This window comes from Anomaloglossus baeobatrachus, chromosome 6 (assembly GCF_048569485.1).
Source record: "Anomaloglossus baeobatrachus isolate aAnoBae1 chromosome 6, aAnoBae1.hap1, whole genome shotgun sequence".
Taxonomy (NCBI): Eukaryota; Metazoa; Chordata; class Amphibia; order Anura; family Aromobatidae; genus Anomaloglossus; species Anomaloglossus baeobatrachus.
Window position 1 is genome coordinate 507,154,694 of NC_134358.1, and position 25,785 is coordinate 507,180,478.

Genomic DNA, 25,785 nt, shown 5'->3' on the forward strand with positions numbered 1-25,785 from the left:
TTGGTAGTGCTTCGAGAAGGTATGAAGGCTAGCCCAAGTGGCAGCCTGACAGACTTGTTGAGCCGTAGCCTGGTGCCTAAAAGCCCAAGAGGCACCACCGACAGCTCTGGTCGAGTGTGCTTTGATCCCCGGCGGGGGAGGCGCCTGCGTTCTCTGGTAGGCGTCCGAAATGGTCGACCTAATCCAACGGGCTAAGGTCGGCTTAGAAGCAGGGAGGCCCTTGCGCCGACCTGTGGTTAGCACAAAAAGAGAGGTGCACCGCCTAAGCGCAGCGGTGCGAGACACATAGATCCGGAGTCACTGAAAATAAAGATAGCGCATATGAGAAGCACCCGTGGGACAAAGTTAGTTATAGCGTATTGAAAACTGCTCACCTGATTAGGTTGCGCGCCCTCGCACAACCTCGGTGATAATCGTGTAAATCCTCTGGAGGATGATGGGTTGTCTCGGCTGGCGTTATCCGATGTTAGGCTGGGTGGACCTGGGGAGATGACCGCCCTGGTTCCTGGTTCCCCGACTCATGAGATCCTGGAACTAATTGCGGCCCTTTGTCTTCCCTCAAGGGTTATTTGGGATGATTAAATCTATTGATTTCAGCAGCTCTAAACCGGAATCCCTTAAGGGAGTGAAGGTATATAGAAAATAGATAAAGCCGGTCCTTTGAGCGCTAGTAATAGATCTATTATCTCAAGTTTTCTTTGTGAATAATTATGCTTTATTCGTGACAATTAGATTAAAATAAAGCTCTTGTTATCACAACGCGTTTCAGCAAGATATACTTGCCATCATCAGGTGTAGCAGGAGCCGATACACATCAAATTTATAGATCTATAAATTTGATGTGTATCGGCTCTTGCTACACCTGATGATGGCAAGTATATCTTGCTGAAACGCGTTGTGATAACAAGAGCTTTATTTTAATCTAATTGTCACGAATAAAGCATAATTATTCACAAAGAAAACTTGAGATAATAGATCTATTACTAGCGCTCAAAGGACCGGCTTTATCTATTTTCTACATAGATCTGGAGAGCACGCACCAGATCTAGAGTATGTAGAGCTTTTTCAAAGCGATGAACAGGGGCCGGACAGAAGGAAGGTAAGGTAATGTCCTGGTTAAGGTGGAAGGGAGAGACCACCTTAGGAAGAAAGTCCGGAGTCGGACGGAGAACCACCTTGTCTTGATGAAATACTAAAAAAGGTGACTCCGAGGAGAGCGCAGCCAAATCAGAGACTCTCCTGAGAGAAGTTATGGCAACCAGAAAGGCCACTTTCTGTGAAAGACGATACAAAGAAACCTCCCTAAGAGGCTCAAAGGGGGGTTTCTGCAAGACCGTGAGAACCAAGTTAAGGTCCCAGGGGGTCCAAGGGCCGCCGGTAAGGCGGAATGATGTGAGACGCGCCCTGCATGAAGGTGCGGACCTGAGCCAGCCGAGCGAGACGCCGCTGGAACAGAACTGACAGAGCTGAAACTTGTCCCTTGAGAGAGTTGAGGGACAGTCCTAGCTGCAGACCGGACTGTAGAAAAGACAGAAGGGTCGGCAAGGAAAATGGCCAAGGAGGATGGCCGGTAGAGCGACACCAGGACAGGAAAATTTTCCAAGTCCTGTGATAGATCTTAACGGAGGAAGACTTGCGCGCCCGAGTCATAGTAGAGATGACTTCAGGGGGAATACCAGAAGCCGTCAAAATCCAGGACTCAAGAGCCACGCCGTCAATTTGAGGGCTGCAGAATTCGGGCGGAAAAACGGACCTTGCGAGAGTAGATCTGGACGGTCCGGGAGATGCCACGGCATCTCTACGGACAGTTGGAGCAGGTCCGGATACCAAGCTCGCCTGGGCCAAATGAGGATGACTCGACGACCCTCCATTCTGATCTTGCGCAGGACTCTGGGCAAGAGAGCTAGAGGGGGAAACACGTAGGACAGACGAAACTGGGACCAGTCCTGAACCAGAGCGTCCGCGGCGAAGGCCTGAGGATCGTGGGAGCGAGCCACGTAAACAGGAACTTAGTTGTTGTGACGGAATGCCATTAGGTCCACGTCCGGAGTGCCCCATTTGCGGCAGATCGACTGAAATACTGCCGGGTGCAGGGACCACTCTCCACCGTCCACGCTTTGACGGCTGAGATAATCTGCCTCCCAGTTGTCCATGCCTGGGATGTGGACTGCGGATATGGTGGACCTGGAGTCTTTCGCCCATTGAAGAATGCGTTGTACCTCCATCATTGCCAGGCGGCTGCGTGTCCCGCCTTGATGATTGATGTAGACAACCGCTGTCGCGTTGTCTGACTGGACTCGAATGTGCCTGCCCGCCAGCAGGTGGTGAAATGCTAGGAGAGCCAGAAACACGGCTCTGGTTTCCAGCACATTGATTGAAAGGGCTGACTCGGACGGAGTCCAAGTGCCCTGTGCTCTGTGGTGGAGACATACTGCTCCCCAGCCGGATAGACTGGCATCCGTGGTGAGAATCACCCAGGACGGGGCCAGGAAGGAGCGCCCTTGGGACAGGGAGAGGGGCCGAAGCCACCACTGAAGAGAGCTCCTGGTCCGTGGCGACAGAGCCACTAACTTGTGTAAGGAGGAAGGCCGCTTGTCCCAACAGCGGAGAATGTCCAGCTGCAGGCGGCGCAGATGGAACTGGGCAAAGGGAACAGCCTCCATGGACGCCACCATTTGACCCAGCACCTGCATCAGACGCCTGAGGGTATAACGGCGGGGCCTCAGGAGAGAGCGCACCGCCAACTGGAGTGACAGCTGTTTGTTTAAGGGCAACTTCACAAGTGCCGGCAAAGTCTCGAACTGCATCCCTAGGTACGTGAGACTCTGGGTCGGAGTCAGAGTGGATTTGGGAAGATTGACAAGCCACCCGATTTGGGCTAGAGTGGCGAGAGTGAGCGAGACACTCCGCTGACAGTCTGCGCTGGATGGAGCCTTGACTAGAAGGTCGTCCAGGTAAGGGAGCACTGCCAACCCCTGGAGGTGCAGAACCGCAATCACTGCTGCCATGACCTTGGTGAATACCCGAGGGGCCGTGGCTAACCCGAAGGGAAGAGCCACGAATTGCAAATGATCTTCTCCTATTGCAAAGTGTAGCCAACGCTGGTGTGAAACTGCAATTGGCACATGTAGATAGGCATCTCTGATGTCGATGGACGCCAGGAAATCCCCTTGGGTCATTGAGGCAATGACTGATCGCAGAGACTCCATGCGAAAGTGCCGCACCCGAACATGCTTGTTGAGAAGCTTGAGATCCAGGATGGGCCGGAAGGTACAGTCCTTTTTGGGAACTAGGAAGAGGTTTGAGTAAAAACCTCTGAACCGTTCCCGGGCGGGAACTGGTACAATTACTCCGTTGGCCTGCAAGGCTGCCACGGCCTGTGAGAAGGCGGCGGCCTTGGAGCAGGGGGGAGTTGAGAGAAAAAATCTGTTTGGCTGGCTGGAAGAGAATTCTATCCTGTAGCCGTGAGAGATGATATCTCTCACCCACTGATCGGAGACTTGTTGAAACCAAGTGTCGCCAAAGTGGGAGAGCCTGCCACCGACTAAGGACGTTGCTGGAGCGGGCAGAGAGTCACGAGGAGGCTGCCTTAGTGGCAGGAGCTCCTGCGGTCTTCTGTGGACACGCTTTTGGGCGCCAGTTGGATTTCTGGTCCTTAGCTGAGTTAGCGGACGAGGCGGAGGGCTTAGAGGACGACCAGTTGGAGGAACGAAAGGAACGAAACCTCGACTGATTCCTACCCTGGGTAGGTTTCCTGGTCTTGGTTTGTGGCATGGAAGTACTCTTCCCGCCAGTAGCTTCTTTAATAATTTCATCCAGCTGTTCACCGAACAGCCGGGAACCAGCAAAAGGGAGCCCAGCAAGGTACTTCTTTGAAGAAGCATCTGCCTTCCACTCTCGAAGCCACAAGATCCTGCGGATAACGAGGGAATTAGCCGAAGCCACCGCAGTGCGGTGAGAAGCCTCTAGCATGGCAGACATGGCATAAGATGAAAAAGCTGATGCTTGAGAAGTTAAGGCAACCATCTCGGGCATAGATTCCCTGGTGAGGGAATGCATCTCCTCTAGAGAAGCAGAGATGGCTTTAAGAGCCCACACTGCTGCAAAAGTTGAGGAAAACGCGGCCCCCGCCGCTTCATACACGGATTTGGCCAGAAGGTCAATCTGGCGGTCAGTGGAATCCCTAAGGGAAGTGCCATCAGCCACCGACACAACGGTCCGGGCTGAGAGCCTAGACACCGGAGGGTCTACCTTTGGGGAGCCCACTCCTTGACCACCTCAGGTGGAAAGAGAAAACGGTCATCAGAACCACGCTTCGGGAAGCGTTTGTCAGGACAGGCCCTGGGTTTGGTCACAGCGGTCTGAAAACTGGAGTGGTTAAAGAACACACTCTTTACTCTTAGGCGAGGTAAACTGGTGCTTTTCTGCAAGAGAGGGTTGCTCCTCTGATACTGGCGGATTGAGAACCAGTACAGAATTAATGGAAGCAATCAAGTCACTAAGATCTGAGTCACCCTCGGAAAGATCAATGGGGCACATGGAGTTAGCCTCCGAGCCCCCTGTAAAGGCATCCTCCTCATCTTGCGAGTCAGCTCTTGAATCAGAGCCGCGGGATGAGAAGGGAGAGGAAACCCTGCGGCTCCTCTTAGGAGGACGGGGTTTGTGCCCTGATGATGAATCCTCTGTGAGCTCCGGTGGACGGAGGTCAGATGATAGGGATCCTAAAGGACCCTTAGCAAGAGCATTAGAGGCACCCTGTGAAGGGGGCGGATGCATATTTATCAAAGTCCTGGACAGAAGTCCCATGGACTCAGCAAAGGACTGGGAGATAGACCTAGAGAAGGACTCTACCCAGGCCGGAGGTTCAGCCACAGGTGCAGAAGCAGCCTGAGAGACCACTGGGGGTGAGGCTCCAGGCTGTGGCACCTCCAAGTTAGAGCAGACATCACAATGTGGATAGGTGCTCGGTTCAGGCAGCAGGAGCTTACATGCAGAGCATACAGTATAAAGCTTTGGAGCCTTGCTCCTCGTGTGAGACATGCTGCTGGAGTGGGGACAGCTTCTACAAAGAGAATGAACCCCAGGGAGTATATACAGAGGTCCACAACCAGAGACCGGCTGTGGCTTACCAGACTGCTGGAAGCGGTGTTGTGTGCCCTCCAGATCCCGAAGCCCGGACCCCCAATGCACAGCACCTCAGCAGGGATGCAGAGTGCATGATGGCCCAGCGCAGAGTGAACCCTGTCCAAGAAAATGGCCGCCGGAGCAAAGAGAGGGGGCGGGACGGGGGCGTCCCTGTAGGAAAGCGGGATCTGGAGGGCCATAGAGACCTGCAGGGGAGGAGTCACGCACAAGAAGTGGGGAGTGTCCCTCCCCTGTGCAGGACGGCCGCCGGGAGGAGCCGTGCCTGTCCCTCTGCATGAGTGACATGCGAGGGCCGGTAACAGAAACTAGGCCTCCGGCGAAGCCGGGGCCTAAATTTGAGCAGCGAGGCCGACGCGCAGGCACCATCGGCGCGGTTCTCGGGCGAAGCCAGAGAACCCGCCGGAAATGCCAAAATAAATACATCAAACACACTCTCCCCATACAATAAAGGACATATAGACCCCCAACATATGAACGTCTCAGGTACTTAGCTGCTGAGACGCAGGGCCAGGTCCCTGGGGATGAGTGCTCCGGTCCAGCAGAATCCTAAAGGGCTGTGGACGGAGACCGGGCTCCTGCCAGGCATGGAGACCGCGCTGGCTTCCACTTCAAGCCAGAGCCCAGGAGGGATGGTGAAGGAGCACGGCATGTAAGGCTCCAGCCTTGGAAATCAACCTTACAACACCACCGACACAGTGGGGTGAGAAGGGACATGCCGGGGGTCCAGACGTGGACCCGCACTTCTTCAATCTCTTTCCAAAAAGCAAAAAATCATATGAGAATGCATGTGTGGATGTATGCCTCCTGAACACAAAGCGATAAACTGGCTGGGACTGGCTCACCAGGGGGTGTATAAGCTCAGAGGAAGGAGCTACACTTTTAAGTGTAGTACTTTGTGTGTCCTCCGGAGGCAGAAGCTAAACACCCAAGGTCTGGGTCTCCCAAAGGAACGATAAAGAAAAAAGTATAAGACAGCGTCTTATTTTTTTTAAAAGCACGGTACTTTGTCGCAATAGAGGAGCACCCTTTTTTTACTTGCCTATATGCTCATAGCATAGACATTCAATAAAAATCTCTCAATTTGTATCAAAAGAGTGTGTAGTGTATATCTAGTCTATTAGCCGGGGAACCTATTGCCATTACGCTAGCACCTCGAAGACCCAGCTGTGTGCACACTAAACTTTTCTACAGCCTTTGGGTACGTGGCCCAGAACGCAGCAGGTCCTGACCTGTGGGGGTCACGAGTCTCCTCTGCAGGAGATCGCAGCTGCCCAGACCCACGATCAGGGTTCAGGGCGCTGCGGTCTCTCTCTTCTGTTCTCCCTGCGGAGAACACTTGCGATTCCCCAGCAAAGAATTGAAATGCTTATGGCTTAGAAAGCCGTACCGCAGGTCAGTTTTCGCTGCGGGCTGCACACGCACAGTGGGCAAGAGATTTCTAGAAGTCCCATCCACTATGCTTGTACTGTACAATACAGTGTTTTGGATGCAGCGAAAACATGCTGCATCCAAAACGCTGCAAACACTAATCGTGGGCACAGAGCCTTTGGGTGATGCAATTGCAGTTTCCATTTAACCCCTTCACGACCATGGACGGATCTTTCCGTCATGGATCGTGTCCCGGTAAGCCCCGCCCCCTGCCGCGGGCAGGCGGCGTGGATCGGCACACATATCAGCTGTTTTCAACAGCTGACATGTGTGCCTACATGTTCCGAGTGGAATCGCATTCCACCCGAAACATTAACCCCTTAGATCTCGCTGTCAAAGTCTGGCAGCGAGATCTATATGCGCGCAGCCATGTTTTTTACTTACCGCCGCCCCCTCCGGACGTCACGTGAGTGATCACGTGACGTTCGGTGGTTGCCATCGTAGCACAGGGTCATGTGATGACGCCTGCTGGTACGAAGTTTCACTTTCATTCTTCCTTGGCCGGAGCAGAGGAAAAAAGAAAGTGACTATTTCTGCTGTTTACAGCGGTATAGCTGTGATCAGCAATCGGATTGCTGATCGCTATAGCCCCCTAGGGGGACTAGTAAAATAAAATAAAAAAAAGTAAAAAAAAAGTTTTAAAAAATTAAATAAAAAAAAAAAACTAAAAGTTCAAATCACCCCCCTTTCCCCCCATTGAAAAGTAAAGGGTTAAAAAATAAATAAATATAGACATATTTGGTATCGCCGCGTTCAGAAATGCCCGATCTATCAAAATATAAAATCAATTAATCTGATTGGTAAACGGCGTAGCGGCAAAAAAATTCCAAACGCCAAAATTACGTTGTTTGGTCGCCGCAAGTTTTACGCAAAATGCAATAACAGGCGATCAAAACGTAGCATCTGCGCAAAAATGGTACCATTAGAAACATCAGCTCGAGACGCAAAAAATAAGCCATCACTGAGCCATAGATCCCAAAAAATAAGAACGCTACGTGTTTTGGAAAATGGCGCAAAACGTGCGCCACTTTTATTGGACAAACTTGTGAATTTTTTTTAACCCCTTAGATACAAGTAAACCTATACATGTTTGGTGTCTACAAACTCGCACCGACCTCAGGCATCATACCCACACATCAGTTTTACCATATAGTGAACACCGTGAATAAAAGATCCCAAAAACTATTGTGCCATCACACTTTTTTTGCAATTTTTCCACACTTGGAATTTTTTTGCTGCTTTCCAGTACACCATATGGTAAAAAACTTATGGTTTCATTTAAAAGTACAACTTGTCCCGCAAAAAACAAGCCCTCATATGGCAAGATTGACGGAAAAATAAAAAAGTTACGGCTCTCGGAAGAAGGGGAGCAAAAAACAAAAACGCAAAAAACGGAAAGTACCCCAGGGCTGAAGGGGTTAAAAAAAATAAATAAATAATAATAATTTGAGGTCTCCAGACCTGAAGAGCGTTATGTCTATGATGCTGACAGTTCAGGTCAGCGTTGGTAATTCTGGCTGCACTATCGATGAGAATTGACACCTGCTATCCGGCGATATGACTAAAGGCCACTTTACACAGAGAGATAAATCTGTGGTTGCAGGGAAATTGTGGACAATCAGTGTCAGGTTTGTGGCTGTGTACAAATGAAACAATATGTCCATGATTTCACTGCAACCACAGATCTGCCAAATTTATCTTTGCGTGTAAAGTGGCCTTTAGCCTTATAATTGATACATATGACTGAACAAAAGGCGGCATCACATAGGAAAGTGACCGTAATCCCGGCATATAGTCTCCGTTAGGCCTAAGCCACACGGCGAGAAAAACAGTGCGAGTGGAGTGCGATAAAACATCGCATTCCCCTCGGACCAATTCTAGCCTGTGTGACAGCACACATGAGCGATTATTTTCTCAGCCCTAATCGGACCGAGAAAACAATCGCAGCATGCTGCGATTGTAAGCTGAGACTCTTTCTCTCGCACCCATTCAAGTGAATGGGGCGAGAGAAAAATCGCACTGCACTCGCGGTACACCGGTGTACCGCTAGTGCAGTGAGAGAATGGCAATAGCCAACTACGCAGGAGAGAGGGAGAGAAATCCCTCCCACCCCTCCTCCGTGCCAGCCCGCCCCCCGCAGCTGAGGTCTGCTCGCACGAACGGACCTCAGTTGCAAGGACACACGCATGACACTCGGCTCTGCTGTACTGCCAGCACGAGCCGAGTGTCATGCAAGGGGATCGCAGTAGTGCCCGTGTGGCCCCAGCCTTACACAAGTAATATGTTGTTTTGCCTTTGAACTTCGGCTTTAACCAGTGTTACCTTTTTTTCTGGGAAGCTCTCGGATAGCCAATCACTTATAAGCTCCAGTATGTGGCCCACTTGGCCCCAACGACATAAGCAGTCTATGAGCGTGGCGTACTTGTTCTCTTCCACGCCGTTTTGCAAGTTTCGAAGCTTAGAAAGGACAGAACAACTAAGGGATAATGGAAACATGGGAAGCATGTATAAGTAAAAGGTTTAACAGTAAACACAGATAATGCCAAGCATCTGAGTAATGTGTACCTGAATGTAGGAACAGCAGATGGAGGCATAAAAGAAGCCAGGATTATTAATGCTACAGTGCAGCGCTCGTCCTGCAGGTAAAAAAGGGAATGCACATTATGTTACTAGAACAAATGGAGCATTTACACAGGAAGAAATCACATGTGGAGACGTAAAAACTGTTCCACAGAGGAATACAGAAAAATGATGGGGAGAATCTCAGGCATTAAAATACATGGTTCAAAGACACAATTTGTGGAATCACAAACGCATTTTATCTCCATCAAGCCAACAAATATGACCACAAACGTATTAAGAGAGTCATTTTGATTGTATCGAAACAAAGACTAATTATAAAGGAAGATGATATCGTCAGGGGATTTTACAGAAAGGTTAAGCAGAGCACCGTGTGTATACATGAAGCTCATAGGGCGTACAATAAATACAGTCATAAGAAAAAGTTTGATACTTAGAGATTACAGGCTCTACCACACACACTATAGGTGTTTTGGGGATAGAGAATCATATAGTAAAGTAAACCCCAGCACTCAAATGAAGACAAAAAGGGGAAGTATGCGTAAGTGAATTTATTGACTGACACACTGCAAAGGGAACCTAACCAGAGCAACAGCACCAACGTTTCGGCATAGAGCCTTTCTCAAGGTTGTTGCCGTAGGTGAAGGGGTGACAGGATCACAATATGAAGTGAATGGACGCCTGCAGTGGAGGTCCGGAGCTGGCACAAATGGCGGGGAGAGTGGCTGCAGCGACTCTCCCTGCCATTTGTGCCAGCTCTGGTTAGGTTCCCTTTGCAGTGTGTCAGTCAATAAATTAACTTACGCATACTTCCCCTTTTTGTCTTCATTTGAGTGCTGGGGTTTACTTTACTATATGAAAAAGTTTGGGCACCCCTATTAATCTTAACCTTTTTTCTTTATAACAATTTGGGTTTTTGCAACAGCTATTTCAGTTTCATATATCTAATAACTGATGGACTGAGTAATATTTCTGGATTGAAATGAGGTTTATTGTACTAACAGAAAATGTGCAATCCGCATTTAAACAAAATTTGACCGGTGCAAAAGTATGGGCACCTCAACATAAAAGTGACATTAATATTTTGTAGATCCTCCTTTTGCAAAAATAACAGCCTCTAGTCGCTTCCTGTAGCTTTTAATGAGTTCCTGGATCCTGGATGAAGGTATATTTGACCATTCCTGTTTACAAAACAATTCCAGTTCAGTTAAGTTTGATGGCCGCCGAGCATGGACAGCACGCTTCAAATCATCCCACAGATGTTCAATGATATTCAGGTCTGGGGACTGGGATGGCCATTCCAGAACATTGTAATTGATCCTCTGCATGAATGCCTGAGTAGATTTGGAGCGGTGTTTTGGATCATTGTCTTGCTGAAATATCCATCCCCTGCGTAACTTCAACTTCGTCACTGATTCTTGCACATTATTGTCAAGAATCTGCTGATACCGAGTTGAATCCATGCGACCCTCAACTTTAACAAGATTCCCGGTGCCAGCATTGGCCACACAGCCCCAAAGCATGATGGAACCTCCACCAAATCTTACTGTGGGTAGCAAGTGCTTTTCTTGGAATGCCGTGTTTTTTTGCCGCCATGCATAACGCCTTTTTGTATGACCAAACAACTCAATCTTTGTTTCATCAGTCCACAGGACCTTTTTCCAAAATGTAACTGGCTTGTCCAAATGTGCTTTTGCATACCTCAGGCGACTCTGCTTGTGGCGTGCTTGCAGAAACGGCTTCTTCCGCATCACTCTCCCATACAGCTTCTCCTTGTGCAAACTGCGCTGTATTGTTAACCGATGCACATTGACACCATCTGCAGCAAGATGATGCTGCAGGTCTTTGGAGGTGGTCTGTGGATTGTCCTCGACTGTTCTTACCATTCTTCTTCTCTGCCTTGCTGATATTTTTCTTGGCCTGCCACTTCTGGGCGTAACAAGAACTGTACCTGTGTTCTTCCATTTCCTTACTATGTTCCTCACAGTGGAAACTGACGGTTTAAATCTCTGAGACAATTTTTTGTATCCTTCCCCTGAACAACTATGTTGAATAATCTTTGTCTTCAGATCATTTGAGAGTTGTTTTGAGGAGCCCATGATGCCACACTTCATAGGAGATTCAAATAGGAGAACAACTTGCAAGTAGCCACCTTAAATACCTTTTCTCATGATTGGATACACCTGCCTATGAAGTTCAAAGCTCAATGAGGTTACAAAACCAATTTAGTACTTTAGTAAGTCAGTAAAAAGTAGTTAGGAGTGTTCAAATCAAGAAATTGATAAGGGTGCCCATACTTTTGCACCGGTCAAATTTTGTTTAAATGCGGATTACACATTTTCTGTTAGTACAATAAACCATTTCAATCAAGAAATATTACTTAGTCCATCAGTTATTAGATATGTGACTCTGAAATAGCTGTTGCAAAAACTCAAATTGTTATAAAGAAAAAAGGTTAACATTAATAGGGGTGCCCAAATGTTTTCATATGACTGTACGTAGATTCAATCACATTTACACAAAAGTACCCATGAGGGTAATGTAATAGATCATATAAAGCAAATATAGAAGAGAGTGTCCCAATTTATCAAATGCAAAGAGCTAAATAACTGGGACAATCATTATGCTACATATACCATCAAATAAGACTATTAACTGCACACATAGATAATGAATACAAAGTTTGTCAATAGTCTGAAAAGACCATGATGCATAGTATATATTACCTTGTGATGCCCGACGCACGTTTCGTAGTGGCTTCTTCCAGAGGCAATGCCCTAATTAGTCTTTATTAGTGATGAGCGAGTACTAAAATGCTCGGGAGCTCGAGGCTCGGGCAGAGCATCTCAAAATACTCGTGTACTCGGCCCGAGCACCGAGCCCAATGTTATCCTATGGGAGACCCGAGTATTATTCTGAAATGTTCCCCGGCAGCATGTAGAAACCATAAAACTTTAAATTAAAAAAAAAAAACGTGCGTGTGTGTGTAAGCGTGCATATATATATACACGCGGAGTGGAGTGCGGGAGGGGCCGTAGCCGAGCGGGGAAGTGTCGGGCTAAAGGCACGGTCACGCTGGCGGGCCGGCCAATCACTGCAATTCCACAAGTAACAGGGCTGTGGCATTGCAGTGGTCTGCCAGCCAATCCCTGCATAAGGGATGGCTGTAAAGAAGGGAATTTTGTTTACTTACCGTAAATTCCTTTTCTTCTAGCTCCAATTGGGAGACCCAGACAGTGGTGTATAGCTACTGCCTCTGGAGGCCGCACAAAGAACTACACTTAAAAGTGTAAGGCCCCTCCCCTTCTGGCTATACACCCTCCCGTAGGAGTACGGATTCCTCAGTTTTAGTACCAAAGCAAGAAGGAGGAAAGCCAATAACAGTTTCAAAAACAAATTCAATCCGATAACAAGATCGGAGAACTTAAGAAACAACATGAACAACATGTGCACCCGAAAAACGAAACCCTAAGAACAAATAGGGCGGGTGCTGGGTCTCCCAATTGGAGCTAGAAGAAAAGGAATTTACGGTAAGTAAACAAAATTCCCTTCTTCTTTTTCGCTCCTAATTGGGAGACCCAGACAGTGGGACGTCCAAAAGCAGTCCCTGGGTGGGTAAAAAGATACCACATGAACGGGCTGTCAGACAGCCCTTTCCTACAGGTGGGCCACCGCCGCCTGAAGGACCTGTCTACCTAGGCTGGCATCTGCCGAAGCGTAGGTATGCACTTGATAGTGTTTGGTAAACGTGTGCAGACTCGACCAGGTAGCCGCCTGGCACACCTGCTGAGCCGTAGCCTGATGCCGCAATGCCCAGGACGCACCCACGGCTCTGGTAGAATGGGCCTTCAGTCCAGATGGAATCGGAAGCCCAGCAGAACGGTATGTGTGAAGAATTGGTTCCTTGATCCACCGCGCCAGGGTGGATTTGGAAGCTTGCGATCCCTTATGCTGACCAGCGACTAGGACAAAGAGCGCATCAGAACGGCGTAGAGACGCCGTGCGAGAAATGTAAATCCTGAGTGCTCTCACCAGGTCCAACAGATGTAAACCTTTTTCAAATTGGTGAACTGGATGCGGACACAAAGATGGCAAAGTGATATCCTGATTGAGATGAAAGGAAGAAACCACCTTGGGAGAAAACTCTGGAATTGGACGCAGTACTACCTTGTCTTGGTGAAACACCAGGAAGGGAGATTTGCAAGATAACGCCGCTAGCTCGGACACTCTTCGAAGAGACGTGACTGCCACAAGAAAAACTACTTTTTGTGAAAGCCGAGAAAGGGAAACCTCTTTCAAAGGCTCGAAAGGCGGCTTCTGGAGAGCAATGAGAACCTTGTTTAGATCCCAGGGTTCCAATGGCCGTCTGTAAGGAGGAACGATATGACAAACTCCTTGGAGAAACGTGCGTACTTTAGAAAGCCGTGCCAAGCGCTTCTGAAAGAATACGGATAGCGCGGAGACTTGACCCTTAAGAGAGCTAAGCGACAAACCTTTTTCCAACCCAGACTGCAGGAAGGAAAGAAAAATTGGCAATGCAAATGGCCAGGGAGAAAACCCTTGAGCCAAGCACCAAGCTAAGAATATCTTCCACGTCCTGTGATAGATCTTAGCTGAGGATGGTTTTCTAGCCTGTCTCATTGTGGCAACAACTTCATGAGATAAACCTGAGGCCGCTAGGATCCAGGACTCAATGGCCACACAGTCAGGTTCAGGGCCGCAGAATTCAGATGGAAAAACGGCCCTTGAGACAGCAAATCTGGACGGTCTGGTAGTGCCCACGGTTGGCCTACCGTGAGATGCCACAGATCCGGGTACCACGACCTTCTTGGCCAGTCTGGAGCGACGAGAATGTCTCGATGGCAGTCGGACCTGATTTTCCGGAGAACTCTGGGTAACAATGCTAGAGGTGGGAACACATAGGGGAGTCGGAATTGCGACCAATCCTGAACCAAGGCGTCTGCCGCCAGCGCTCGGTGATCGTGAGACCGTGCCATGAAAACTGGGACCTTGTTGTTGTGCCGTGACGCCATCAGATCGACGTCCGGCGTCCCCCAGCGGCAACAGATCTGCTGAAACACGTCCGGGTGAAGGGACCATTCTCCTGCGTCCATGCCCTGGCGACTGAGAAAGTCTGCTTCCCAGTTTTCCACGCCTGGGATGTGAACTGCGGATATGGTGGACGCTTTGCTTTCCACCCACGTCAAAATCCGCCGGACTTCCTGAAAGGCTTGGCGACTGCGTGTTCCCCCTTGGTGGTTGATGTACGCCACCGCCGTGGAATTGTCCGACTGAATCCGAATCTGCTTGCCTTCCAGCCATTGTTGGAAGGCTCGCAGAGCAAGATAGATTGCTCTGATTTCCAGAACATTGATCTGCAGGGTGGACTCTTCCTGAGTCCACGTCCCCTGAGCCCTGTGGTGGAGAAACACCGCTCCCCACCCTGATAGGCTCGCATCCGTCGTGACCACTGCCCAGGACGGGGGAAGGAACGACTTTCCCTGTGACAATGAGGTGGGGAGAAGCCACCAACGCAGAGAGTCCTTGGCAGTCTGAGAGAGGGAGACAGTCCTGTCGAGGGACGTCGATTTCCCATCCCATTGGCGTAGAATGTCCCATTGTAGAGGGCGCAGATGAAACTGCGCGAACGGGACCGCCTCCATTGCTGCTACCATCTTTCCTAGGAAATGCATGAGGCGCCTCTGAGTGCGACTGGCTCTGAAGGAGAGATTGCACTCCTGTCCGTAGCGAACACTGCTTGTCCAGTGGAAGCTTCACTATCGCTGAGAGAGTATGAAACTCCATGCCAAGATAAGTCAGAGATTGGGTCGGGGTTAGATGAGACTTTGGAAAGTTGATAATCCACCCGAAACTCTGGAGAGTGTCTAGTGCCACCTTCAGACTGTGTTGGCATGCCTCTTGAGAGGGTGCCTTTATAAGCAGGTCGTCTAGATACGGGATGACCGAGTGACCTTGCGAGTGCAGAACAGCTACTACTGCTGCCATGACCTTGGTGAAGACCCGGGGGGCTGTTGCCAGACCGAAAGGCAACGCTACGAACTGCAGGTGTTCGTCGTGTATGACGAAGCGTAGGAAACGCTGATGCTCTGGCGCAATCGGCACGTGGAGATACGCATCTTTGATATCTATTGATGCTAGAAAATCTCCTTGAGACATTGAGGCTATGACGGAGCGTAGGGATTCCATCCGGAACCTCCTGACTTTTACGTGTCTGTTGAGCAACTTTAGATCCAGGACGGGTCGATACGATCCGTCCTTTTTTGGGACCACAAACAGATTGGAGTAAAAACCGTGACCTTGTTCCTGAAGAGGGACGGAGGTCACCACTCCTTCCGCCTTTAGAGCGGCCACCGCCTGCAACAGAGCATCGGCTCGGTCTGGTGGTGGAGAAGTTCTGAAGAAACGAGTTGGCGGACGAGAACTGAACTCTATCCTGTACCCGTGAGACAGAATATCCCTCACCCAACGGTCTTTGACGCGTGACAGCCAAATGTCGCCAAAGTGGGAAAGCCTCCCACCGACCGAGGGTGTGGGAATCGGAGACTGCAAGTCAGGAGGACGCCGTCTTGTCAACGGTTCCTCCGGCTGTCCTTTTTGGGCGTGACTGAGACCTCCAAGAATCTGAGCGTCTCTGGTCTTTTTGAGTCTTCTTTGACGAGGCGAATTGGGACCTGCCCGGTCCTCGAAAGGACCGATAACCAGACTGACCCTTCCTCTGTTGGGGTTTGTTTTGTCTGTGTTGCGGTAAGGATGAGTCCTTACCCTTGGAGTGTTTGATGATTTCATCCAAACGCTCTCCAAACAATCGGTCACGAGAAAAAGGCAAATTGGTTAAGCACTTCTTGGAATGAGAATCTGCCTTCCAATGTCTCAACCACAGGGCCCTACGCAAAACAACGGAGTTGGCTGACGCCACTGCCGTGCGGCTTGTAGCGTCAAGAACAGCATTAATCGCGTACGACGCGAATGCCGCCATTTGCGAGGTCAATGGTGCTACCTGCGGGGCAACTGCACGTGTGACTGAGTCGACTTGCACAAGCCCGGCTGAGATAGCTTGGAGTGCCCATACGGCAGCAAAAGATGGCGCTAACGACGCTCCAATCGCTTCATAGATGGATTTCAGCCAGAGCTCCATCTGCCTGTCAGTGGCATCTTTAAGTGCCGCTCCATCTTCAACTGCAACCAAGGATCTAGCTGCAAGCCTGGAAATTGGAGGATCCACTTTTGGACACTGGGTCCAACCCTTGACCACGTCAGGGGGAAAAGGATAGCGTGTATCTTTAAGCCGTTTAGAAAAACGCCTTTCCGGATAAGCGTGGGGTTTCTGGATTGCGTCTCTAAAGTCAGCGTGGTCCAGAAAAGTGCTTAATGTACGCTTAGGATATCTGAAATGGATTCTCTCGTGCTGCGAAGCTGACTCCTCTACAAGAGGAGCTGGTGGGGAAATATTTAACATCTTATTGATGGACGCTATAAGATCATTAACTATGGCGTCACCATCTGGTGTATCTAGATTGAGAGCGGTCCCAGGATCAGAATCCTGATCAGTTACGTCCGCCTCATCACCCATAGATTCATCTCGCTGGGATCCTGACCATTGAGATGAATGTGAAGGCCCCTCATAGCGAGCCCGCTTAGGTTGCCTGGGGCCATCGTCCGAGTCAGAGTCTTCACCCTGAGGTGTATGTGCCCGTCCCGGAGCTTGGAGGTAATTCAGCTGAGGGGGACCAGGGGGCAATGATTGCACAGTGTCCGTGGCCTGAAGTACGGGCCTAGCTCGCAATGTGTCAAGAATTTGTGACATAGTGAGAGACATTCTGTCAGCAAAAGCTGTAAACTCAGTTCCTGTCACCTGGACAGCATTCACAGGTGGTACACCCTGGGTCACGTCCAGCAGAGGTCCCGACTGTGCAAGTGCCGCAGGGGCCGAGCACTGCACACAATGGGGGTCAGTGGAGCCTGCCGGTAGAAAAGTCCCACATGCGGTACAGGAAGCATATAATGTCTGTGCCTTGGCACCCTTGCGTTTTGTGGACGACATGCTGTTGGCTCTCTGCAATGTGAGAGAGTCTATAGCCAAAGGGCGACCAGCGCTATGCAGTACAAAGTATTTGCAGGAACAAAATACTAAGATTACTACTGGCACAAGAGGGGGTGAGCCCTGAGGGCTGCTTACCGCCCGCTGAATAGCGGGTAAGAGGCGCAGAATTCCTTGTCTGGGTCTCCCCGGCTCCCCTCTGCAGCTCAGCGTGTCAGCAGGAATGGCTGCCGGCGTCTGTGGAGAGGGGCGGTCCGTGGGAGTTCCCAAACAAAAGTGCGGGAAACAGTGTCCCCTCTGTGCCTATTGTGAGGGCTGGAGTATGTAAAAACGACTCCAGCCCTCAGCGCTGATGCACTGACCAGCGTCCCGCCCCTCTCCTGACTGGCAGGTCTGGGGGCGGGAACGAACGGAACTAGGCCGCAAAAAGCCGGGGACTCGAGTTATCAGCGCGGCCGCCGTAAAAACGCGGCCCGCGCTGAAGTCCCCGGCGCACCACAAGTGCCAGCCGCGCCGCAGTCCCAGCGGCCGGCGCGACCGTTTCCCAAAAGTGTGCCTGCTTCAGCGAAGCTGAATGAGGCCATGGCACAAGCGCCGCAGCGCTGATGTCCCCGGCGCACTACAACACCCAGCATGCTGCGGTGTGAGCGCCAAATGCACGGGGACACAGAGTACCTTGAGGAAGCAGGGCCATGTCCCTGATGTACTCCGCTCCATCCAGCATCTTCTCCAGGGGCTGTAGATGGAGCACGGTCTCAGTGCCTGGAGACCAGTAAATCCCACTTCACCCAGAGCCCTGTAAAAAGGGATGGGGAAGGAATCAGCATGTGGGCTCCAGCCGCCGTACCCGCAATGGGTACCTCAACCTTACAAACACCTCCGACATACAGTGGGGTGAGAAGGGAGCATGCTGGGAGCCCTGTATGGGCCCTCTTTTCTTCCATCCGACATAGTCAGCAGCTGCTGCTGACTAAAAACAATGGAGCTATGCGTGCGTGTCTGACCTCCTTCGCACAAAGCTAAAACTGAGGAATCCGTACTCCTACGGAAGGGTGTATAGCCAGAAGGGGAGGGGCCTTACACTTTTAAGTGTAGTTCTTTGTGCGGCCTCCAGAGGCAGTAGCTATACACCACTGTCTGGGTCTCCCAATTAGGAGCGAAAAAGAAAAGAGCGCCAACATGAAGACCACGAGTACAGCACGAGTATCGCGAAATTACTCGGTCCCTGCCGAGTAGCCCGAGTACAGTGATACTCGTGCGAGTACCGAGTAGTGACAAGCATACTCGCTCAACACTAGTCTTTATTCAATAATGTTCAAATTGCCTTTTCAGAGAGGAAGAGGATTTGAGAGTAGCAATCCTAAAACTCAATATCGACCCTTTAACAAGCCTTTCCATATGACTTTTGAAATATTAACCAAACCAGAATCTTAACTTGCAAACACTGTGTTTTGGGGTATTGCCCCTCTTACCCCTTAGATCCCAGTCTTAGCCTCTCACCTAGCCAAATCAGATCTCATACTTTGCACTAGCGAGGGGCATTACCTCGAAACATGGTGCCTGCAAATTGAGATTCTGGTTTGGCTTATATATCCTAAGTCATATGGCAAGGCACCTTAACGGTCCGATATTGACTATTAGGCTTGCTACTTCCAATATATGGCACTAGAGTTCAAGTCCTCTTCCTCTCCAAAGAGGCAATTTGCATATTTAATTTTCCCAGAGGAGCATGAAAGGCATTTAAGTCTCCTCATACTGGCATGCCAGACCTGACATGTCACTCTACACAAGGAGAAGAAGGGAATTTTGTTACTTACCGTAAATTCCTTTTCTTCTAGCTCCAATTGGGAGACCCAGACAATTGGGTGTATAGCTACTGCCTCCGGAGGCCACACAAAGCATTACACTAAAAAAGTGTAAGGCCCCTCCCCTTCTGGCTATACACCCCCCGTGGGATCACGGGCTGCTCAGTTTTAGTGCTAAAGCAAGAAGGAGGAAAGCCAATAACTGGTTTAAACAAATTCACTCCGAATAACATCGGAGAACTGAAAACCGTTCAACATGAACAACATGTATACCCGCAAAAAAACCAAAAATCCCGAAGGACAACAGGGCGGGTGCTGGGTCTCCCAATTGGAGCTAGAAGAAAAGGAATTTACGGTAAGTAACAAAATTCCCTTCTTCTTTGTCGCTCCTAATTGGGAGACCCAGACAATTGGGACGTCCAAAAGCTGTCCCTGGGTGGGTAACTTAATACCTCATGTTAGAGCTGCAAAACAGCTCTCCCTTACGAGGAGGCAACTGCCGTCTGCAGGACTCCTCTACCTAGGCCGGCGTTCGCCGAAGCGTAGGCATGCACCTGATAATGTATGGTGAAAGTGTGCAGACTCTACCAGGTAGCTGCCTGGCACATCTGTTGAGCCGTAGCCTGGTGACGTAATGCCCAGGACGTACCCACGGCTCTGGTTGAATGGGCGTTCAGCCGTGATGGAACCGGAAGCCTAGCAGAACGGTAGGCTTCAAGAATTGGTTCTTTGATCTATCGAGCCAGGGTGGATTTGGAAGCCTGCGACCCTTTGCGCTTACCAGCGACAAGGACAAAGAGTGTATCCGAGCGGCGCAAAGGCGCCGTGCGGGAAATGTAGATTCTGAGTGGTCTCACTAGATCTAACAAATGTAAGTCCTTTTCATACCGATGAACCGGATGAGGACAAAAGGAAGGTAAGGAGATATCCTGATTAATATGAAACGAGGATACTACCTTAGGGAGAAACTCCTGAATGAGGCGCAACACTACCTTGTCCTGGTGGAACACCAGGAAGGGAGCCTTGGATGACAGTGCTGCTAGCTCAGACACTGTCCGAAGAGACGTGATCGCTACCAGAAAGGCCACTTTCTAAGATAGTCGAGAAGGTGAAACATTCGTCAGAGGCTCGAAAGGCGGCTTCTGGAGAGCAAGCAGTACCCTGTTCAGATCCCATGGATCTAACGGCCGCTTGTACGGGGGGACGATATGACAAACCCCCTGCAGGAACGTGCGTACCTGAGGAAGTCGTGCTAGACGCCTCTGAAAAAAACACCAATAGCGCCAAGCCTTGCCCTTTAAGGGAGCCGAGCGACAAGCCCTTTTCCAACCGAAATTGCAGGAAGGAAAGAAGAGTAGGCAATGCCAATGGCCCGGGGGACACTCCTTGTACAGAGCACCAGTATAAGAAAATCTTCCACGTCCGTGGTAGATCTTAGCAGACGTGGGCTTCCTAGCCTGACTCATAGTGGCAACGACCCCTTGGGATAATCCTGAGGACACTAGGATCCAGGACTCAATGGCCACACAGTAGGTTCAGGGCCGTAGAATTCAGATGGAAAAAACGGCCCTTGGGACAGTAAGTCTGGCCGGTCTGGTAGTGCCCACGGTTGACCGACCGTGAGATGCCTGTCGCCAGAGCTCTTTGATCGCAATGAAAATCGGGACCTTGCTATTGTGCCGATTCTTGACACCCGTCCGGGTGCAGAGACCATTCTGCTGCGTCCACGCCCTGGTAACTGCGGATATGGTGTATGCTCTGTCTGCCACCCACAGCAGAATCCGGCGAACTTCCTGGAAGTCTCGCCGACTGCGTAGTCCGCCTTGGTGGTTGATGTATGCCACCGCTGTGGATTGTCCGACTGAATTCGGATCTGTTTGCTTTCCAGCCACTGCAGGAAGGCTTGTAGAGCAATATACACTGCCCAGAGCTCCAGACTATTGATCTGAAGAGTGGACTCCTCTGAAAAGAGTTCTTGATCGTCTGAGAAAGAGGGACGTTCCTGTGTAGGGACGTCGACTACTCCTCCCATTAGCGAAGAATGTTCCATTGAAGTGGACGCAGATGAAACTGCGTGAAAGGGACTGCCTCTGGATGAGGCGTCTCCTTGAAAGAGAGACTGCACCCCCATCTGTAGTGAACGCTGTTTGTCCAGCGGACGCTTCACTATCGCTGAGAGAGTGTGAAAACTCCTTGCCAAGATATGCCAGCGATTGGGTTTAACTTTGAAAAGTTGAAGACCCACCCGAAACCCTGGAAAGTCTCCAGCGCCATGTTCAGGCTATGTTGGCATGCCTCTTAAGAGAGTGCCTTGACAAGTAGGTCGCCTAAATAAGGGATCACAGAGTGACCCTGAGAGTGCGGGACTGCTCACACTGCTGCCGTGAAGTCGGTGAAAACCCGTGGGGCTGTCGCCAGACCGAAGGGTAGGGCTACGAACTGAAGATGCTCGTCTTCAATAACGAATGGTAGCAAACGCCGGTGTCCTGGAGCAATCGGCACGTCGAGATAAGCATCCTGATGTCTATTGATGCTAGGAAATCTCTTTGAGACATTGAGGCAATGACGGAGCGGAGGGATTCCATCCGGAACCGTCTGGTTTTCACGTGCTAGGTGAGCCGTTTTATGTTGGCACTACGACCAGATCGGAGTAAAAAGCTTATCTTGTTCCTGAGGAGGAACAGGGATTACTACTCTTTCTGCTTTCAGAAGAGCCTCGGCTCGGCCGGTGAGGAAGTTTTGGGACAAACTGTCTCTCATCCACCGGCCTTTGACCTGTGGCAGGTAAGTGTCGCTAAAGCGGGGGAGTCTGCGACCGATCGGGGACGCGGAGTGAGAGGGCTGAAAGTCATGAGGAAAACGCCGTGGTAGCGGTTCCTCCTGCTGCTTTCCCCGGGCGGGATGGAGCCCGCCAGGAATCTGCGCCCCCCTGAGCCTTTTGCGTCCTTTTGGACGAGGACCACTGGGACCTGCCCGAGCCTGGGAAGGACCGAAACCTCGACTGTCCATTCTCCTGTTGGGTTTTGTTTGATGTGGGCCGGGGTAAGGAAGAATCCGTACCCTTGTACAGTTGAATGATTACATCCAACCACTCACTAAACAGTCTGTCACCAGATAACGGCAACCTGGTTAAGCACTTTTTTGGAAGCAGCATCTGCTCCAATCCCTTAACCACTAGGCTCTGCGTAAAAACACGGAGTTGGCGGACGCCACTGACGTACGGCTCGTAGCGTCCAGGACAGCATTAACAGCTTGAGTCGCAATGCCGACATTGCGAGGTTAAGGACGCTACTGCGGCCAAGATGTACATGTGACAGCGTCCCCCTGCGCAATACTAGCTGAAATAGCTTGGAGTGCCTCTACGGCTGCGAATGCCGGAGCAACCGATCCGCCGATAGCTTCATAGACAGATTGCAACGAGAGGTCTATCTGTCTGTCAATGGCATGTTTAAGTGAAGTCCCATCTTCCACTGCAACTATAGATCTAGCCGCAAGCCTGGAGATTGGGGGATCCACCTTTGGACACTGGGTCTAGCGCTTGACCACGTCAGGGGGGAAGAGACACCGCGTATCCTAAATACGGTTGGAGAAACTGTTATCGGGATAAGCGTGGAGATTCTGGACTGCTTCTCTGGAGTCAGAGTGACCAGAAAAATACTCAATATACACTTGAGATACTGAAAGAGGGATTTATCCTGCTGTGAAGCTGACTCCTCCACTGGAGGAGTTGAGAGGGAAATACCCAACTTTCCATTGATGGACGCTATAAGATTATTCACTATAGCGTCACCATCCGCTCAAGATCAGAGTCCTGAACAGCTACGTCTGTCCCCTGATACAGAGAGTACTCCTGTGGTGACCCTGACCAGTGATGAAGTCGAGGGCCGTTCCCATGGAGCTCGCTTAGGCCGTCTGGGACTGTCGTCCGTGTCAGAGCCTGCACCCTGGGATGTATGGGACCCCCCTGGAACCCTGATTTATTCCAAGTCAGGGTGGCCAGGGGCATTGAATCAACCTTGGCCAAGGTCTATCTGGACTGCAAAGTCTGTAAGCTATTAGTTATAATCACAGACAATATAGCAGCGGAAACTGCAACTCCATCCCTGTCCATGGACAGGAATCACAGGTGGTCTTTTGGCTACCTGTAGCGGAGACCCCGGTTGAGCAATTGCACATACTGGGGGCCCTGGAACCGTATCACGTGCAGTACAAGCAGCATAGAAAGCCTGTGCCTTGGCACCCCTGCTTTTTTGCTGTTGTTGTCTAGCCATCTAGGAGCATTAGCTAAGAATAGCGACCTTACAGTGAAAGCATACAAGCATGAAGTACAAATAAACACTTCAGCACATGTAGTACAAGCAGCTTAGAAAGCTTGTGCCTTGGCACCTTTGCTTTTCTGCTGCTGTTGTCTAGTTATTCAGGAGCATTAGCGAAGAATAGCTACATACAGTGAATGTATAGCATACACGCATGAAAATAAACACTGCAGCACATGCAATCCAAGCAGCATTGAAAGCTTGTGCCTAGGCACCCTTGCTTTTCTGCTGCTGTTGTCAAGTTATCTAGGAGCATTAGCCAAGAATAGCGACATACAGTGAATGTATAGCATACAAACATGAAAATAAACACTGCAGCACATGCAATTCAAGCAGCATTGAAAGCTTGTGTCTTAGCACCCTTGCTGTTTGCTGCCGCTGGCTAGCCATCTAGGCGGGTAGACAGCCAAGAATAGCCATTACAGTGCCATGTATAGCATACAAGCCCAAAGGACACATGACACTTCAGCACATGCAAGACAAGCAGCATAGAAAGTCTGTGCTTTAGCACCGCTGCTTTTTAGCTGCTGTTTCTAGGCCTGCATCCTGAATAGCGACTTTACAAAAGTACAGCAGGAGACTTCGGCATTAGTGGGTCAGCACTGCAGCTGCCGCTTACCGCCCTCACAAAAGCAGGTGTGTGGCGCCTCCTGTGACTGCTAGCTCAGCGCTTGTCTCCGTTTTCCCGCTCTGCGTGCCGGAATGGCTGCCGGCGTCCAGAGAAGAGGGGCGGGCCGAGGGCGTGCCCGAGACAAGAGCGGGAACCCGGCGTCCCACTGAGTCTAGTGAAGGGGGCTGGAGAATGCAAAGCAGACTCCAGCTCCCTGCGCTGACTTACTGTACAGCGTCCCGCCCCTTCCCTGACTGTCAGGGCTGGGGGCGGGAACGAAAGGAAAACTAGGCCGCAAAGCCGGGGACTCGAGTAATAAGCGCGGCCGTCCTATGTGCACGGCCGGCGCGGAAGTCCGGCGTCCCACTGAGTCTAGTGAAGGGGGCTGGAGAATGCAAAGCAGACTCCAGCTCCCTGCGCTGACTTACTGTACAGCGTCCCGCCCCTTCCCTGACTGTCAGGGCTGGGGGCGGGAACGAAAGGAAAACTAGGCCGCAAAGCCGGGGACTCGAGTAATAAGCGCGGCCGTCCTATGTGCACGGCCGGCGCGGAAGTCCCCGGCGCACCACAAGTCCCAGCCGCGCCACAGTGTAAAACACCCAGCAGCGGCCGGCGCGGCAGTTCCCAATACATAAATTCACTCAGCAAAGCTGCAGTGAATAATAGCACAAGCGCTCCGCGCTGTTGTCCCCGGCGCACTAACACTCCCAGCAATGCTGGTGCGTGTGTGCGCGATGTGTACGGGGACACAGAGTACCTTAATGTCGCAGGGCCCTGTCCCTGAGGATACCCAGCTCCAAATCCAGCAGGTTCTCTGGGTCTGTGGATGGAGCACGGTCTCAGTGCCTGGAGACCGGTAAGATCCCACTTCACCCAGAGACCTGAGGGGGGATGGGGAAGGAAAACAGCATGTGGGCTCCAGCCTCCGTACCAGCAATAGGTACCTCAACCTTACAAACCGCAAGTGGGGTGAGAAGGGAGCATGCTGGGGGCCCTATATGGGCCCACTTTTCTTCCATCCGACATAGTCAGCAGCTACTGCTGACTAAACAGTGGAGCTATTGCATGGATGTGTGCCTCCTTCGCACAAAGCTTGAAAACTGAGCAGCCCGTGATCCCACGGGGGGTGTATAGCCAGAAGGGGAGGGGCCTTACACTTTTTTAGTGTAATGCTTTGTGTGGCCTCCGGAGGCAGTAGCTATACACCCAATTGTCTGGGTCTCCCAATTAGGAGCGACAAAGAAAACTTACCCCTTAGATTTATACAATAAATGTTACTCTATTTGTAGATTTGATGTCCATATACGGTTTATGACTACCTCTATATGAATTGTGCTTATACTGGTTGCACTTTGACTTGCTGCCAACTAGGATATATAAACCTCATGTATCCCCAATATCATAATTTACTGCTAATTCTAAAGGCAGAAGAAGAATGGGCCTCATGTAACACTCTTGCACCCCTCCAATCTATCCTAAACTCTGCGGCCCGCTTAATCCACCTCTCCCCTCGCTACTCCCCAGCCTCGCCACTCTGCCAATCCCTTCACTGGCTTCCCATCACCCAACGACTCCAGTTCAAAACACTAACCATGACATACAAAGCCATGCACAACCTGTCTCCTCCCTACATCTGTGACCTAGTCTCCCGGTACCTACCTGCACGCAACCTCAGATCCTCACAAGATCTCCTTCTCTGCTCCTCCCTTATCTCCTCTTCCCACAATCGCGTACAAGATTTCTCCCGTGCATCCCCCATACTCTGGAACGCTCTACCTCAGCACATCAGACTCTCCGCTACCGTAGAAAGCTTCAAGAGGAACCTCAAGACCCACCTCTTCC

The 25,785-nt window shown here is 50.5% G+C and overlaps 1 protein-coding gene across 2 annotated transcripts in view; it reads right to left on the reverse strand.

Annotated features, from left to right (window-relative positions):
* The window catches only part of NCAPG2 (non-SMC condensin II complex subunit G2), a 265,879-nt gene that overhangs the window by 88,839 nt on the left and 151,255 nt on the right, over positions 1-25,785 (reverse strand). For both annotated transcript variants that reach the window (XM_075315453.1, XM_075315452.1), the window contains 2 exons: positions 9,139-9,209; positions 8,896-9,049 (listed from right to left, as the gene is read on the reverse strand). In XM_075315453.1, coding sequence (XP_075171568.1) covers positions 8,896-9,049; positions 9,139-9,209 — 225 coding nt within the window. The remainder of the gene's footprint in view (positions 1-8,895; positions 9,050-9,138; positions 9,210-25,785) is intronic.